The sequence below is a fragment of the Centroberyx affinis genome, unplaced genomic scaffold (genome assembly GCF_046629955.1).
Source record: "Centroberyx affinis isolate AG114_WGS23_722 - 3 ecotype Tasmania unplaced genomic scaffold, CSIRO-AGI_Caff_v1 ptg003460l_1, whole genome shotgun sequence".
Classification (NCBI taxonomy): domain Eukaryota; kingdom Metazoa; phylum Chordata; class Actinopteri; order Beryciformes; family Berycidae; genus Centroberyx; species Centroberyx affinis.
In genome coordinates, this window is record NW_027281424.1 from 472453 (window position 1) to 490411 (window position 17959).

At 45.3% G+C, this 17959-nt stretch overlaps 2 protein-coding genes and 1 non-coding gene across 5 annotated transcripts in view; 1 reads left to right on the forward strand and 2 right to left on the reverse strand.

Annotated features, from left to right (window-relative positions):
• Nucleotides 1-447: 447 nt before the first annotated feature.
• On the reverse strand, nt 448-2955 carry hs6st2 (heparan sulfate 6-O-sulfotransferase 2). 3 transcript variants are annotated; one of them, XM_071539393.1, is made up of 3 exons: nt 2441-2955; nt 2030-2410; nt 448-1865 (listed from the first exon to the last, which is right to left on the reverse strand). In XM_071539393.1, exons 1-3 carry the CDS (start codon nt 2602-2604, stop codon nt 1037-1039), a joined length of 1374 nt encoding a protein of 457 aa, XP_071395494.1. In that variant the 5' UTR covers nt 2605-2955; the 3' UTR covers nt 448-1036. The 3 variants fall into 3 exon arrangements, with proteins under 3 accessions (XP_071395494.1, XP_071395493.1, XP_071395491.1); XM_071539392.1 differs by having other exon boundaries at nt 2024-2955; XM_071539390.1 differs by having other exon boundaries at nt 2006-2955.
• Nucleotides 2956-3214: 259 nt separating this feature from the next.
• Nucleotides 3215-3287, forward strand: trnaf-gaa (transfer RNA phenylalanine (anticodon GAA)). The gene has a single exon. It is a non-coding gene; the product is annotated as a tRNA-Phe (tRNA).
• Nucleotides 3288-4976: 1689 nt separating this feature from the next.
• Nucleotides 4977-17959, reverse strand: part of gpc4 (glypican 4) — a 32588-nt gene continuing 19605 nt past the window's right edge. Inside the window, exons 2-9 of the mRNA XM_071539389.1 lie at nt 17136-17294; nt 11143-11540; nt 10373-10538; nt 9301-9431; nt 9056-9202; nt 8580-8704; nt 8284-8456; nt 4977-8190 (exon numbers count right to left, since the gene is read on the reverse strand). Of these exons, the coding sequence (XP_071395490.1) occupies nt 7961-8190; nt 8284-8456; nt 8580-8704; nt 9056-9202; nt 9301-9431; nt 10373-10538; nt 11143-11540; nt 17136-17294 (1529 nt within the window). The 3' untranslated portion in view covers nt 4977-7960. The remainder of the gene's footprint in view (nt 8191-8283; nt 8457-8579; nt 8705-9055; nt 9203-9300; nt 9432-10372; nt 10539-11142; nt 11541-17135; nt 17295-17959) is intronic.

Consider the following 17959-nt stretch of genomic DNA (forward strand, 5'->3'; position numbering starts at 1 on the left):
GTGTTTAAGAGCTACTAACCCAAAACAATCTAAAAAAAATATTGGGAAATTTCAGGAAAATGTCTTTTCTGCAGAATAATGATTGAAAACTTGAAAATAATTGAAAATAGCCATCAGCTGATTCCTCTATCAAGACCTCTGACAATAAGACTGAAAACAAAAAAAACATTTCACCTCTTACCTAACCCTAAAAAAGAAAAATGTGATTGTAATGTCAACCTGTAACAAATGTCCACACAGGAAGTTTGGATTTCTTTAAAGATTACTTTAGCCCTCCCTGCTGGTGTAGCAGAGGTTTGCAAGTACGGCACAAAGCCTGCAGTCAGTCTTGTGTGCACATGATCAGGCAAAAGGACATCAGACAGAGAGGGAGGGATCTTTGTGTATGGCAAGTAAAAAACACAATAATTCAGTAAATGTAAAAGTATTTTTTTATATAAAACGTGGGACACATTCAGTAAACACATAACATTAGCAAGTATGCTACACATTGAGGTAAGTATCAAAACTCCATTCTCCTTTTCCACCGCTACACAATCACTTCAAAACTTTAGTACATTTTAAAATGTATTTCAGACACATTAATTTGGCATACATACACGTAGTTAATCACAAACAGTAGCATATTTCAGATTTTGAGCATATTTCCTTATTCAAACAAGTGTCATGTCAGTCCTTATTTGTTTTTAAGAAAAAAACTGCCCCATTTACAGTATGCTACATCAAAAGAGCTCAGTTCTGTGTAACTCTGGAAGGCTTAAGTGATCATAGGAAGGTATGGGACTGGGGGTAGCTAGACCAGCCTTTCCTTTCTGTCAAGGAAATGTGTCGACTACAAACTTCATTTGTGACAAAGAAATACAATCAAGATCAATAAATAGATGTGCGTCAATTAAAACTGTCCGTGGTGAAAAAAGAAATCAGTTCAATGGAAGGCCTATGCTAACGGGTAGCTACTAACCATTGGCAATAGACAAGGCAAACCTGGCACACTCAAAGTTTTAAGACATCCAGCTGCCCCTGCTTGGTCCCCCCACTACCACTGTTCTACATTGTCCATGTAGTCCTCCATGGTGCCGTTCTCCTCCAGATCCCACCAGTCTGGGAGCAGCACCTCATCTTCCACAGTCTCTCCCTCAGCCTTCCCCCTCTGCCTCCCCTCAGTCGGCAGAGAGTGGCTCTCGGGACGACGGGGCGTTTCCGTGGGTTTCGGTGGCCTCCCTAGCCTCGGTGTGAGCCTTCCGCGGAGCCGCCTCCTCTCCTGCTGCCGCCTCTCCCTGGCCTGCCTGCGCTCCTGCTGCCTCGCCACCTGGAAGCGCTGCAGGAAGAGGTCTCGGGCGTACTCATATAGCTCCACGTCCCACCGGTTCAGCTGCCGGATTCTGCGCTGCGTCTCGGAAGCTACGTCAACACTGGCGGCGCGTGTGCCGTTGAGCTGCGTGAAGGGCGCGATGAACTCCAAGTTGAAGGTGCGCTCAAACAGGTACTGGGTCTTTCGCTGGTACTCAGTCAGCCCAAAGAAGGCCATGCCACGCAGGTTACGTTTGGCACTCTCCAGCAGTACCGCCCAGCGCTCTTCCTCGCTCATAGCAGAGACGTTGTAGCAGCCCACCAGGCTGAGGTCGGCCAGCATGCGGGTCTGCCGGTTGTTGGCCAGGTTGTAGGGGCAGTCCATGAACTCCTGCAGGGAGCAACCCGACCAGTCGTCTCCTGAGTAGCAGCTAGGAAGCTCTGTCAACGTGGGCGCACGTCCATGACACACGTGTAGGGAGGCCTTCCATGTGGCACCACGCTGGACATGGCGCCACTCACTCAGGTAGCGCCACACCGGGTCCCGTAAGATGGTTATATAATAATAGTTCCTACTGGAGAGAAAAGAGCACATACATTTAGCAGCAAGTCTGCCTAACAAGGAGTATACAATGATGTTACCGCAAAGTGTTTACTTTAATGGCTGTGACATGCACAAAGTAACACCGAAGTGTTTTGAGTCATTTCCACTCACACTTGCTCTGTCACCAACCTTGGCAGGGTTTTGGGAGCCTCCTGCGTGTCCATGCGTGATGGGACACAGTTGGTTAGTTCAGTCCAGTCCGCGTGAAGCCCGCAGCTCCAACCGGTGGAGAAACGGGAGAAGAGCCATGTTTCTTTTTTACCTGGCCGGTAACAGGTACATTTCTTCTGACCTGCGTGACACTCACAAGGCCTCTCGAGCTGAATATTCCGCACCAAATGACGGCCGAAAGTCGTGCCGCCAGTCTTTTGAATGTGCAGAAAAACTATGACATCGTCACCTTTGATATTAAAGTCTACAGCGCGATTCAAGTCCGCTTTTGAGAAGTTGAAGCGCGGAAGAAAGCGGACCAGAGCGCCGTCCTCTGCAATGTACGGGTCCTTCGAGAGCCCGTCTCTGATTTCATTACCGCCACCACTCCGGGACCCAGTGGCACTGCCAGTACCGACCGACGAGAACAAGGATCCCAGGTGCAACAGCTGGCACTCGGACCTACTCGGACAAACATACTGGATCACAATGACGCCAAAGAGCAACACCATTAGCAGGACGATCAACAGCCGATGGTTGTTGCTGGACTTTTCATCCATCTTCCAGGGACAGACAGAAAAACATTACTCAGGCAGTCCGATCCCCTGCCTCGGCTGGGGAAACTCGGAGAATCTTGTTTATTTGGCTAGCAGCGGCCAAAACAATAACAATGCAGCTGCTAGCTAACCCTTTGCCCTGCTAACATTAGCTAGCCAGAGCGTCGACTGATTCCCAAACAAAAGGACTTTAATGCCTTACGTTACAGCAGTATTTGTAATACTGTAGTAGCACAGCACTCGAGTCTCATTGAAGATCGCCTTGTAGCTTGTTCGTAGCAACAGTTACAGGGCAATTGTCTTGCCAAACACTCCAATATTAAATTCCCCGTCTCCTCCTCCATCACAGTTACCGATCCTTGACCTTTCTTCCCAGCAGTCTCTGCGCTGGATCTGTTGGTGAGAGTGAAAATTACGTCACGTTAATGTTTTGGGTGGTGGCTCTGACAGGCTAACCGTAGGCTACGTCTGGTTTTAGCCGTTACACGCCGTGTTTAATCACATTAATGTGCATTTTTGATATCTTAAAGATTTAGTTATATCACATAGCTAACGACAAGCTTAACCGCCCCTGAATTTGTATAACTTGCTTGCATTAAAGGTGCATTTCACTGCCGAAATAGCTCAGTTGGGAGAGCGTTAGACTGAAGATCTAAAGGTCCCTGGTTCGATCCCGGGTTTCGGCATTTTGCATTTAGCGACAATATTGTCAGTGTTTGCTTGTCGGCAAAACCGAACGAAACGACTATTTAATTTCATGATTAAGTAGTGAAGCTAATATGGGAGCAGTTTTATGAAGTCTCACTCACTATTTGCAGGGCGAGGTGTACATAAACGCGACGCCAACTAGAGTGCTAATCTTCTTTCAACAATGAAGCATTTCTATCCTGATGATGGGAGATAGAAGTCTCCTTCAGGGTGACCACTCATGGTTTAATGAATTTCGGTTTTACAATACTGAAGTCATTTGACTTCAGTATTCAGTAAGACTCTTTTTTTCACCACCATCAACAAAACACCAAATAATGGCATTTCTCTTGGAAGAATGGTGCTGATGTCTCCAATATGAATAGCTCTAATAATATAGTTACAAAACGTAAAATTTCTATGCCAAAATTTCTATGCATTCAGGCTGGTCTCTCTTACGAAAACGAACTACAGTAATCCTTTAATACATTTTAGGAGGATAAGGTACAAATATCATAGCAAGACTATTAAGTCCATACAGGAAATGTTACTGAAAGTAATACCATAGGAGATAAAATAGCACAAACTCAACATTTAGTTATATCACAGTGTAATATTTCCTATAAGAATAAAGTGATATTTTGTTGGGGCTGGCAGCTCACAACAGTCTAAATTTCTTTTAAGATGCTTTGTACTGACTTTGTACTCCTTAAGCATTAGGTTTGTCAGAGCAACATGATCTGGCACGAAATCTTTATTTGTAGTACAGGCTTGTGACACCACTCTAGTGTTTGTGGACCTCCAATATGGCCGCCTATCTAGAGGGCGTGATGTCACCTGAGAAACAATGACAACATTCTTGCCCTGTGTTCACGTGCTATCGGATATAGTGGAAAATTGAATTTCCTACTTGGAAATTTCACATGATCGCCATCATCAAAATTGGATGAAGTCGTAAAGTCTGATAAAATTTTGCTACCTATGACTCAATGATGATGACCTTTAACCTATGTCAGTCAAGGGGAATAAAACACATATACACATGTATCTTTATTGCACATTTGTAGTTAGCCAGACTAACCATGATGACCAACACTTGTTTAAATGAGGTTTGTTAAATTTAGGCTACGATTGTTCCATGTTTGTTTAACGTTTTGGCAAAACAAATTAGTGTAAACCTGAGTACTGTGGGCTTCCTGCTTTCAATAATACCTGACAATGACAACATCACCCTTAGTGTGGGACCTACATTCGGTACCTTAATAAATGCCATATACGTGGCTTATGGGCTCTGCTGTAGGCCCTCTGGATGACACTTTTATCCTCTTTTCAGACACAAACCAGTCCCATCATACTAGACTGCAGTGTCTACTCACTTTTATTGCCCCGAAGAAGCCAAGGCCTTACAAAGTAAATCTATTAAATCTCTGTTTAACAGTCACAGCATGCTGGTCCTTGTATCAAGAGCTCTGCAACTAAATTAGCATAATGTCTGCCCCTCTACAAATTCACACCTATCTACTCAAAAAGCTTTTATGTTGCAAGTACACACTTAATCATGGTTTTGAAGGACGTTTAACTGTGTAACTTTTTCAGAAGGTGGTTAATTACCAAACAAAAAACATAAAACAAAAGTCTTTCAAGTAACTTATTGAAATTAAAACATCCACAACCATTTAAATATTGGCAGTCTTTATTTCAACAAGACTAGGAAATGTTGTTTAATATACATTTTCTCTTACAATTTAACATCTATCTCATCTTGTTTTTCCATAACATTTAGGAGATACTCTGACAAGTAAAAATCTGGTGTACTGTTATGGCCTCTTTTAGAGACATCTAAAACGGCTGCTCTTTATTTACACATTGTTTATTCTTTTCAGTCACTCATTCTCTCCTCAGAATATGAGTCCATTCTGTTCTTGTGGGCCAAAGGCAGATGGAAGAGTTTCATCAACTGTCTAGATCAACTTTGAAGTCGCTAGACTGTAGTTGCTCTATAGATCAGATGAACAATATCCAGCAGCCGGACCAACTCCTGCCAGCCGGAAAATGTTGCTGCCCTGGCCCGCAAGCACAGACATTTGCCATCATCACCCAAAACATTTCCTCTCCGAGTTTTAGAAAGTTGGGTTTCATCACACACAGCACAACTCTCCCACATGACACTAACACATGCACAAGCCCTTGTAGAAATGTTGGCGGTACACGGAAACAAAAGAATTGAACCAGTAACATACAGAAGTAATGTCAATTTGAGCTGTCAAATCACGGCTTCAATATTTTAAATCAAGGCTTCAATATTTTACGTGGGTTGCATAGATGTTTCTGCTGCTTGGACACCAAATCCTTCAAAGTCCGATTCTTACTGTCGATGTCCTCACTGATTTGTTCCGAGTCTTCACAACAGGACCGATCATTAGGAACATCACTTTTTTTCTTTTTTTTTTAACGAAGGAAATCTCATGTGAGCTTAGAATCAACCTGACAAATTCAAAGCCAAACAAGAGGCACAAAGGTTGTGAGCAAACTGCCATGTCCAGTATTTACCAAACATCCTAACAATAGCCAATTCTCTTAGACCTGCAGACAAACCTGAAACATGCAAATCCATTTTTACATTTTTACAAAATGCATATTTAAAATCCCCCCCCAAATCTGATACCAGTACAAATAAATCAGTTATTTTGTAAAATTATTAATATTTATCATCTAAATTATGTATACCAATACATTCTGAATACTGTATTTTGGAGATACTTTTGTCAGTTCTAGAAGCATGTTTGCAAAGGCATTAAAAATACATGCATAATTTACTGTACAAAAGCAACTTGAGGCAGCATATAATGTTAGAGATGAAATGGCCAGGCAATGCAATTTACAGACCAGATTATCAAATTAAAAGAAAAACCTATGTTGTGCTTGTCAGTCGGCTACAACATACTAAAAAAAAAAAAACCCTACAGAGAATTTGAACAGACAACAGATACAAGTGTCTGCCTTGACCAGTCATTAACATCTACATTCTTTTTTGACATAAAGAAGTAGCTAATAGTGTACCAAGGTTTAAAAAAACAAAAAAAAACAAAAAAAAAAACATACGAGGCACCATGTATCAATTTTGGTAGCACTTGTGATAAAACTTCAACATTCAACATTTGAGTTGAAATGACAGAATGTGAGGATGAAGGTAGATAGGTCAAATGGTTCAGGATGAGTCCATTTACACTGACGCAGGCCATCAACGTAGAGAGGTACAAGTGTGTATCGTGGGACGGGGGGTGAGGGGCGAAGAAGAGCCCCAAAAGCTGTGCACACTGACCAAAGTGCCCCCAAATCTGTGCACACTGACCACTCCCACCAGCGCCTAAAAAAACTAGCAGTAAAATCCACTGTAGTACCTAATATATATCTTCATACCAAAAATAGCTAAAAATTACAACACCTCTTCAACATAAAACCCTGTATTAAAATAATCTTACTTATCTTGATTTAATTTGATCAAAGCCCTGTCTTTTGTTCCTCCTCTCTAGTTTATCTGAAACGCTCTGAACATACAAGCCGCCGCCTTTCCTCTTCAAACAAGTAAGACTGTATAGAGTCAGATACTCTTCTGCTGAACTGAGCTTACAGTACCAAACGGCATTCAGGACTTGTCAGCTTTGCCTTCTTTAGGGGTAATGCCAGGGGAGTCCCTCTCCTTGGTTACCATGCACCAGGATGTCTGCCACATATCTAACTCTATCAGACATTTTCAATTCGAACATTGCTAGTTTGCATTGACCACGAGAGCATGCATGAGGTATGATCTTACTAGTGAACTGGTTTAAGCTGAGAAAATTTGAAAAAAAGAAAAAAAGAAAATAGCTGTCGTTTAGGTTGTGGTAATCCTTATAGTATACATACAATATGCATGTTTGGGCACACAGAGTGCTCCAAAAGCTCTTCTAAAGAATGATTCCTTCTCCAGGTGAACCAGTGAAATGCCTGTGCTGTAATTTCTTTCATAGTATTTCTGACAGACGAGCCAACTTCTGCACTCTGTAGCTCTGAGAAGAGCTCTAAAAAGCAAACTGGAAAAAAACATAAAAATGCTATTGTAGTGTTCTTAAGTCAGGATCAATACTTGCTACATTATTGCTTTGTTGATCTCCGGATAATGGAAATGCATTGGTGAAAAGGCAGAAGAAAATGCCTTCAGAAATACACAGATGTGTCCCACCACAGGCACTCAACATTCAACCAAGCGTCTTGCTTCCTACTCATCTAACTCTGACGACAATCATTTAGGAAGGCACAAAAATGAATCGTGGGATTAAATTGCCAAATAAAAAAAAATACACGCGGTTCATAATGTTGCAAGAGGAATCATAGCTCCAAAGGGCCTTAAGGAGTAAAGGTTTATCCAAAAAAAAGGAGGGAAAAAAGGATGTGAATTTTTTTGGGAAGAAAATCGTATCGCTGTACACTGATGTCCTTTAAAAAAAAAAAAAAAAAACATACAAACAAATAATTAAAAGTGAAGTTATTGTAATATTAATAAGAGTCTTCCCCCCCAATGGCGGACAGACCAAGGTCCTGAAGGCAGTCTTTTTAAAGTCTCTCTGACAGTTTTTCCCCTTCGCTCCGTCGTTCCTTCTCGTTCTCTTCCTTTTCCCCGCCTGGAGCAGTTTTATCTCAAGTGGGGGGCGAGCAGGGCGAGGCCCAGCCCGCACAGCGCCAGCGCCACGCTCCCCTGCGACATGCGGCCGCCGTCAGTTGGTGATGGATGTCTGTCCACCACCGGGACGACGCGGGGTTTGACGGGGTTGGGTGGAGTGGAGAAGTAGATGTCCCGGTCCGTCTCGCACGACGCAGAGTCACAACCGCTGCCGCTCTCCTCTCCTCCGCTACCATCCTCATCTGGAATAAAAGACAGACACACGGGGGGGGGGTCAGAGGTCGGCGAAGAGGGAAACGATGAGAGCAGGAGAATCAGAAGTCGACTGTCCTCACCGTTATCGATGGAGATGTCATTGCCGCTGTGCGCTGCCTTGAGCCAGCTTGTCATTTCCTTCAAAACAGCAATCTGGCTACGGATCACAATGTCCGGCTTGGTGATGTCCACATCCACATCGGGGTTTGACACCTGATTGGCCAATCCGTTGCCGATGACAACTGACTCGTACCTATGTAAAGTAAGAGTGAATTTGAGTGTGCAGCTAGAGATGTAAGGTGAAGTACACAGCTGAGTAGCTAACAATACTGTTAATAACATTTCTAATTTGTGTGTGTGTGTGTAACTCTCTTACCTGCTTTTTGCTGTTCCGTTCCAGCAGTCGTCCCCAGGGGCAATCCTCTCCCCGGCACACACAGTGTCTGGCAGCGTGGACCAGAACTTCTTAGCATGTTTCAGCTTCTTCTTCACATCTGTTGTCTGGGTAGAAAACAGGCATATGAGACAAGTCCTGTCACACACCTATCCTTATCTTTGTGCAGGCACCAATGGGAGACAATGAGGTCAAATTTCAAATAAACTTTCACACTGCGCTCTTGTGCTGCTAGTGAACATTTATTGACGTTGCTGTGTTAAAACCTTCATCAGAAAATTTATTGTGTATGCTGATAAAGGTTTTAACACAGAAACGTTGATACATTTTCACTAGTGATGCAAGAGCGCAGTGTGCGGGAGAAAACAGGCATAAAAAGGAAAGACAAAGGTCAGTCACAACTATTTAAAATAGAGCAAAAGAAGTTTAGTTGTGATGTAGAGTTTCATAGACCTTACCAGTCTATCCAGGCTGGTCCCAGCAGCGGTCGTAGGCCTGGCATCGGGGCTGTAGGGGCGGAAGCGACCTGTGAAGCCCGTTTCTTTGACGGAACGACGGGAACGGAAGGCCTTGCTTGGCTTGGGCTGGCCACATCCCTGGAAGACCTGGAAGAGGTGGGCGAGTGCACAGGGAAGTGAGTCGAATGGATATACTTCACTCTCTCTCTCTTTTACTCAAAATGATTATGAAAAAAGGAACTGACCTTTTGTGACACTTGCATGCTGTTCTCTTGCATGTTCATGATGGCCTCTGAGATCTTCACGTCGATGGGGTCCATGACAGATTCAAAATTAAAGGGACCCTCGAGCCTCTCGGCCAGACTTAGCATGGCATCTGAAAATCAAACGAGTTATAAGAACACACACACACAAAAAACCATTAGAAATTGATTTAAGAACAAAAACAGAAGTTGTTTTGGCCATTTCAATTACATGAAACTACCACTAGGGGGAAGCATAAGCCGTCTGCTGCCATTTGCTGGGAGCAGGGGATTGTTAAACAGTTGGGGATGGAATACAGCCCTAAAATTACGGCAGAGTAAAGCTGCCACACAGGGAGGGGGCAGCAGAAACCAGACGCCCCCACACAGAGCAGCAGCGTCAGCAGTCAGCCACTATAAGCCAGGGATGGACACATTTAATGGTGGCAGGAGGCCAAAAAAACACTATTGTCACAGGAGTTTGTCATATAGAATACTATTTATGAGAATATATACAGAGAATAGTGGATATATGTACCACTCTGTATTTAATGAATGTAATTAATAATATACTTGCAGAATAGAGAAGTTATTTCGGTGCCAATGTGCACATGAGCAAGAATTTGATTTGGGTCTATATTTACAAAATATATTTACATGCAGCCTGTGGGTCACAAGTTGCACACGTTCTCACACTCTCCTCTACTTGAATATTCCCAGTTGAATAAACAAAAAAAGATCTAATTCAAGTGGAGAGGTGAAACTGAAAGTTACACCACATTGATCACCAATCCCATCACGTCAAATTTGCTTTGTGCCCACAAGGGTATACAGGGTGCATGCTTAGAACTAAATTAAACTTTGTACTGCAGCACATAGTAATGGGATATACTGTATCATAGAAGAATAAGCTATAGTTTAAGAATAGAGTACATGGGGTAACAAACATACTCGACCACAACTCCAATGCTCTGATTCGGACACATTAAGTCATCACGGTTGTTGGAGGGTGCGTGCATGGTCGAGTTTTAGGAAGGCTACAAAACATGTCCGTGTTCACATGAAGGCCACTTACCGAGGAAGTTGTTCCATTCTGTGTCCAGGTCGGCCTGGTTGGCCAGACAGCCACGCATCACGTTAAGACAGTAATTCTGGCAGGGCTTCAGGGCCACCTGGCCCGAGCAGTAGGGACAGTACAGCATCTTCATGGCTGCTCGCACACAGCTGGGAGATGCACTGACCTGAGGGGGGAGGAGGGCAGAAAGCAGTCTGTTATCATTCTGCCGCAGTTCACAGGAAAAACACTCATCCACCACCCACACACACACACTCAGACCCTAAAAACGCACAACCATTAGTTTTATAGCCCAAGTCCAGCGCGCAGTATAATCTAATCATTAATGAATTACTCACTACCACGGCAAAACATGTCATACCAGAACAGGCAAAGTAGTTTATGTTATCAGGCACAAACAGAGTCACCAAAACAAACACACACACTCTAGTGGGACCTTGACCTCTTATCCCAAGAGAGACATGGAGCCATAAAACACAGGAGGGAGGGATGGAGGCAACTTCCCCGCTGCACGTGTTCTCATGTTTCACCTGAACTCCCCACACCTGCTCAAACACCGCAGAGCTTCTGTATCGCGCCAAGTGAAAAGCTCTGTGTACTCAGAGATTCATACCGACTTCCCCTGACATGAGAGCTGCCATGCCAAAAAAAAACGCCTGGGGCAACACTTTTCAGTATCCAGCGGTAATTAAAATTAAAGACGTCACCGCAGATTTCTGTAAGCCTCCACAACACAGACAACAAAGTTTCACATGCTCCTCTTAACTCACCGTAGAGACTTTATTGACCACCTCCGGCACGAGCGCCAGGCCGCGCGTGAAGGTGCGCGCAGCGACGAAGGCCCGCGTCAGCTGGAGGCGGAGCTTGCGCGGCACGTCGCCGAAGGGCTGCAGCTGCTCCGTGTGCCGGCTGACGCACTCCATGTAGGAGTCGCTGAACTCGTACTGAACGTTGACGAGCCGGAACATCCTCTCCAGCAGGTCGGCCCAGAAGTCCGACAGCATGGAGTCCAGGTTGACGGCGGCGCTGCCCGACAGGTAGTAGCGCTTCAGGGCCTGGAAGAAGTTCTTGAAGAGCTCGGCGTTCTGCACGTACATCATCCCGTACGTTCGCACGAACATGCTGTTCAGCGAGCCCTCGGCGTTGTCCAAAAGCTCACGGAAAAACTCTGGTGGAGAGGAGGAGAAAAGACGGGGGAGGATTAGTGTGATGACTAAATGCAAAGGTTGCCAAAGATCCAGAGCAAACAGTTCTACATTGTTAGCATTTCAGTGGGCTTCTATAAGGAAGGGTTTATTTTAAAGATGTTATGAAGGAAATTGAATTTGCCCTGTTTTCAGTATGATGGATAACATATTGCTTGGGACATGTTAAAAATACACAGACTGAAGACTGATTTTATCAAACCTTAACTCAATACTCGAGCTTTTCATTTGACTTGTTTGGGCAAAGCAGATCTACACTATATGAGGATCCTATGACAAAACTTTATTATTATTGAAATTGAAACTCCATGACCATAATGTGCATTATGCAATATGACTGTAAAATATTACAATTGTACAATTCTTTGACTAAATGACGACTTCAATAATCCATTACTACTACTAATTTACATTGTATCTCTATGTCTTTTGCATTGCAGGAGAGACCTATGTTTTCTAACTCTATACTCAAGCTGCTGAAAACCTGCTACCATTTCCAAAAAGGCAAGTTTGAAATCAGATTGATGACTATTCTTCTTGACCTGTGCCCATTTCTTGACATTCTGAGAATCTCAACCAAAAAAAAAAAGAACAGCTCAAGCCATAAAATCTTGGAAGAAAAAAGATGCAGAGGAATGTATAATGGTGAAGGGAAACGGTTGGAAATGGAGGGAGAGGATGAGAGGAGCGAAGCGGGACGGGTGAAAGGTGGAGCTGGGCGTCTCTGTCAGGCTGAGCGGAGCGGCCAAGTATGGGAGCGGCGGCAAGCGCCTCGTCCCTGTAGACTCGCCATTCAGCAGAAACGTCTCTCCACATCAAGCCGCTTCAAACTGACCACCATCAATGGCATTTTTCTGTTGTCACATTCCATTCGCCTTCCTTTCTCCCGGCTTCTCTTGGACTGTCCTTCAGAGGCATTTTCAATAGGATTACTGAATAATGCGACCCCCCCCCTCCTCCTCCTCCTCCCCTCCCCGTCCCGTATAGGGACCTGTACCCCCCCTCCAGCCCCACATCTCTCTCCCTCCACTGCTTTCACTTCATCAGTTCCTTCAGAGAGCTCTCTTCAGTAGAGACAGGGAACAATGACCTACTTCATCCTGAGGAATGTCCATCACCCCCCTCCCCCACCCCCCAATAATCCAGCCCCCTCTCCCACGAACACCCCTCCTCACACCCCCCCTCCCCCCCCACTTTCTTAATCTGAACAAAATGAGAATTCCAGAGTCTCTGAAAAATGCTTCACCTCAGTCTCGCGTGCATGCAAGCATACACTCACCCCCTTTTCACTCTTCTCCCTTTTTATCAACTCCTTTCTCCCCCTTCGCTTCCCTGTGCGCACAAAACTTCTGTTCCACTGTAGTTTCTCTGGGTGCCCTCTGCTCGGCTTTGAAATGTAAAGTTCCCATGCTCTCACAGAGGGAGTCACTAAACGCTCTCTGAATCTGCCACCAGTACACACACACACACACACACACACACACACACACACACACACACGCACACAGTCCCCAAGTAGCGCTGTCACTTCCACTTCAGACTGACACACTAAAAAGAAAAAATGAGGTAGGGGAGGGGTGAGGGCGGCTTGGGGCGGGTTAAGTTGAGGGCTTTTTTAACTCCAAATCCCCACTGTGTCGCCAAGGATACCGGAAACACTGCAGCCCCTCCATTTACCTCCCCACCATCATTGCCCCCCCCCCCCTCCCTGCAAACACACACACACACACAAAGACAGGGGAGAGGGCACCAAGTTCCACGCTCCATTGACAGAGATTAAAACAAAAGACCCACCCCCACCCCTGGAATGTCATAGTAGCCACAAGTTTAAAGTCAGTGAAAGGAGACATAGGAGGTGAAGAGGAGGAGGAGGAGGAGGAGGAGGAGGAGGAGGAGGAGGAAGAGGAGGAGGCAGGAGGACAACCCTACACTTCCTCTACTTCCTTTCTACATTAAACTGGCAAAGCCTATATGTTAGACAGATAAGCCCTGTAATGAGTTTGGACAAACCCACTGCTTGTTTCCAGAATGTGGTTTAAAAAGGAGTGTAGCCTGTGTGTGTGTGTGTGTGTGTGTGTGTGTGTGTGTGTGTGTGTGTGTGTGTGTGTGTGTGTGTGTGTGTGTGTGTGTGTGTGTGTGTGTGTGTGTGTGTGTGTGTGTGTGTGTGTGGTGGTAGTGGGGGTGGTGCGGAGGGTGTGGGGTTCTTTGGCCCGAGCCGAGGGCCTGAAGTATGAGCAGCATTACACAGGCATCTTGCATTGTCATTAAAAACGGTTTATGACATACAGCCGTCTGCCAACAGGCCGAGGAGCTGAACACTCCCTCAGGATTTTTCCATTAAAAAATGCGCCTGTCGCTCAGCCAATGGTCTGAGAGAATGTGGGTGAAAGGTTACATGGGAGAGAGCGCAAATTGTAGCAAAATGCGAAAAAAGCAAATGCTCTCGGGGAAGGAGGACGACTTCTGCCTCTGCGAGTGTCTGTCTTTGCTCCCCTCCCTCACTCTGTCAGTGTTTCCACATGTTGCAGAAGAGCCCTAAATTATGAGCGATGATGCTAGGCCCAATCCATCACAGTAACAGAGGAGCTGACCGCTCTCCTCCCACTTCTCCCTCCCCTTCCTCCTTCAAGGAGCGCTGAAACCCCCCACCCCCACCCCCTCCACCCCCACCCGTGTCCCTATAAACTTTGCTCCTCCCAATCCCAGCCCAGGCAGTAATTGCATCCTATTTGTGCCAATTAGTCCCTGCGCTTCTCCCTTTTCTTATGGGATTCCATCCCTCCTGCTGTTAGGCTACACTGGTAGGGATGGATGTGTCTTGGTGTGTGTGTGTGTGTGTGTGTGTGTGTGTGTGTGTGTGTGTGTGTGTGTGGAGGTAAGGGGTCTTAATCCAAGTGCTTAAATCCCAGACATAGGCTTGCTCTGCTGGATGGGGTCAGTGCAACAGGACAGACAGGCTGAGGCTAGGACAAACACACACTCGGCAGAGAAAGAGAGGGGAGAACTATTTCTGGCCCTGGTCTTAATTGGCCATGACTCCTACCTCCAGGCGCATGATGAGAGTCTGCTTAATCACACACACCACTTCCTGAGTTTGTTAGTGTGTGTGAGTGTGTGTCGGTGCGTCTGCAAACATGTACATTCGCAGCTGTGTTTACACGTGTATGCGCCGCTCCACATGAGCAGTTGGCTCACGTCATCGTCGTTACGCTCCTCTCCAGTCACAGTAAATTCGATGATAACCACTTCCCGTCCCAGTTCCGCCAGCAGGAAGTGCCTGCTTCTGGGTGTCTCGATGTGAGAAGAGGAAATAATAGGCCAGCAACCCGAGCCTGTCACCTTATCCAGTGAGAGAATGGTCTAATGGCCCAGGTGGAAGAGAGCACAGCAGGCCTTTGTAAAGGGATCCCACATCTAACAATTCAGAGACAGGCAGGTCTGCACCCAGACGGCAGACCGAACCCGTGGTGATTGTGGGTGGGGGGCACAAAAGGGGAGGAGGGTAAACGAAACGCAGGCAAGAGTTTCACTGTTGAATATAGGGCTGCCCCGTCTTGGTCAATTACTTGACTTTTTAGGTGTTTTTGCCAACTACTGTAAGACTTTTGTATGATTAGTCTGTTTTAATGAGTATTTTGTGTAAACATACTAAGAGTTTTAAATGCTACACTAACACTGTTAAAAACAGTTAATGGCAATGTACCTTGCATTTCTGGGCCCGTTTTGTTGTTTGGTGGTATATTTGTATGTGTAACTAGTCAAACATAGACCACTTGACGTCAAAGTTGAGATATTTCCAGTGCAGCTGCAATGAACTTTGATAGCAGAAAAACTTTCAGCTGTCAAAAACTTCAGGTTTTGGTGTCAGCCCCTCAGTATCAAAGAGCAAGAGCTTTGTTCTAGACTCACCATTTTGGACCAACATTAAACAATCATAGAGGATGAAATCCATCATTTAAGTGGCAGAAATACCAATTTCTCCATCGAAAGCAGCCTCAATAGACCATGATGCACATTGTGCTTTTAGTGAGGGGCACGACTTTCTCGACCACAAAAACTCTCGCTCTCTTGCTCTTAATATGCTATCACTATTGCCGTCTCCACCTACACCCGCAACCCACAGCTGAATGCAGCAAGTTCACGCCTGTTCCAAGTCATTCTGGGAAATGTAGGAAATCACTAACTGCAGTACATCTGGATGAAGCCGGTTGAGTAGTGTAATATAGTGTAATTTTGCATGATGGCATGCAATTGCATATTTCTCAATTAAATGGATGATTTGATTAGTCGAAACAGCCCTGTGATGATTAGCCATCTAAGAATTTGGTATCCTGTGACTAAATTCTTTGACTTCAAGCCACCCATATAATTTTTGCAAAATGTTGCAGACAGTCCCAAATGAGTCATATAAGACAGCATCAAGGACATGAGACGAGCTGGGAGGATAGAGCCGAGCGCGAGAACAAGAACACGAATTTGAGAACTGAGCGCAGTGAAACATGATAAACAGTGAGACACAGGAGAGAGAGAGGAGGGGGGGGGGGAGAGAGAGAGAGAGAGAGAGAGAGAGAGAGAGAGAGAGAGAGAGAGGGGTCCATTGGAGAAAGAGAGTGATTTTTGGGAGAGGAGTGAGTGAGGCATGAGATGGGGACAAAGGGCAGTGAGAGGGAGAACGAGGGGCGGGAGGGCTCAAGCAGCCACTGCATTCCGACACGTCACATTCCTGTTCACATCTGGCTGCAATACACATGCTCCCTGTTACTGACTATCCCTCTCTGCCTTTCACAGACACATAAGATCTTAAGGTCTTTCACCCACATGCGCGCACACACAGGCACACACACACATAATTGGAGTAACCCCACGTCTCTGCACTATTTACGAGAACCCTTTCACCACTTCCCCTCTGGACAAGTAGAGTCCCAGTGTATTTAGACATTTGGAATTCCACTCTTCCTCTTTCCTTCAGTTGATCCGCCGAGGTAAAAAAAAAAAAGTCATCCTCTCTTCCCTATCTTATCAAGCTCCTTTCCAGCGGAGCGGCAGCGGTGGCACGGTTGGGTGGCCGAGGGTGTTCAAAGCCGCCCCGCTTCCTCGGTGACTCAGCACTGCCGCATGTTCCCATGCGCTCCCACCCACAGCAAGGGAAACCTGATCCCAATATTTACAGGCATACACACATGCAGGAACAGGAAGTACAGAGAAGACTGGATCTGGAAATGTGTGTGGTCCGTCTGGGAGCGTGCACGTCTCTCCCTCTGGAGTGAGGGGAAGCGGGCAGCGGGGGGACTGGGGCGGCGAGGGGGGAGATGAGGCAGGGAGCTGAGACGTTGAGAGACAGGTGGACGGGCCAACGGACACAGACTGGCTGTCTCCGCTCCGGGCGGTGCGCTGGCAGGTGGGAGCGTCTGTCAAAATCGCACAGCAACACAAGTGCTGCTGCTATGGGGACGGGACGCTACGGCGAGCACCGCAATGTAGACTGACGCACACAGCGGTAAACATGGCTGGTGTGTGTTTGTGCCTGTCTGTTTGTTTGTGTGAGTGTATTTTCTTACGGTCAAAGTGGCTGTGCCTCTGTTTGAAGGTGCTTTGTAAGTTGGTGCTAAGCTGGGAGACCGGCGCTTTGATCTCCGTGTGGCTCTGCTGGCTCAGCTTCTCCTCCATCTCCACTGTGCAGCAGGAGAAACCCTGCGGACAGACTTTCAGGGGGGCTCCTGCAGGGAGAGACGAGGAGAAAACACGGTTACACGCTACATTCTGCAAGAAGCCGTCCGTCATTGCTGGTCATCATGAATCATATCACCACTACAAAATACCCCATCAGAGATTAAGGAGCCTTTGCACCTGTCTTATTTGCAGGGTCTCATCAGGTTACATTTCAGATTTTTGAAAACCTTTTTTTAAATGCCAGTTAGAATGAAATATGAGACCACCTTTGCGATTGAAATAAAGATCTCACAAAACCTGAATAGAAGACATAAATGCTACATTTAGCTGTATTTAAGTCTATTTAAGGCCTTTAGTTTAGATAATATAATTTAAGACATTTAAGACCTTTTCAGGACCTGCACACCTGCAGATTAGCTCAATTAAAATCTATAGGGTTTCAATTTAGCTGATTGTCATTGGCTAGTGGACATTTTGACATATTGTTTCATATTAGTCACTCTGAACACATGTATCATAACCACGTCTTGCTTTATCTTTGACAGAAATTCCCAAACACTATCAACATTGCTTAGCAATTGACTTGCCCTGATAATAAATCACAAAATCTTTAGAAATGTTGGCAATGCAAAACAACCTATAAAGAAAGTTACAATGAAAACAGCATTACAATTGTCATAAATCCATGTTTTTTTTTAAGAAGCAACTCATC

Bases quoted from the DNA above. Each gene is read 5' to 3' on its own strand.
- hs6st2 (XM_071539390.1), bottom strand. From the start codon at position 2,604: ATGGATGAAAAGTCCAGCAACAACCATCGGCTGTTGATCGTCCTGCTA. The intron at 1,866-2,005 runs GTGAGTGGAAAT...TTTTCTCTCCAG, and splicing joins AGGTTGGTGACAGAGCAAGT to TAGGAACTATTATTATATAA.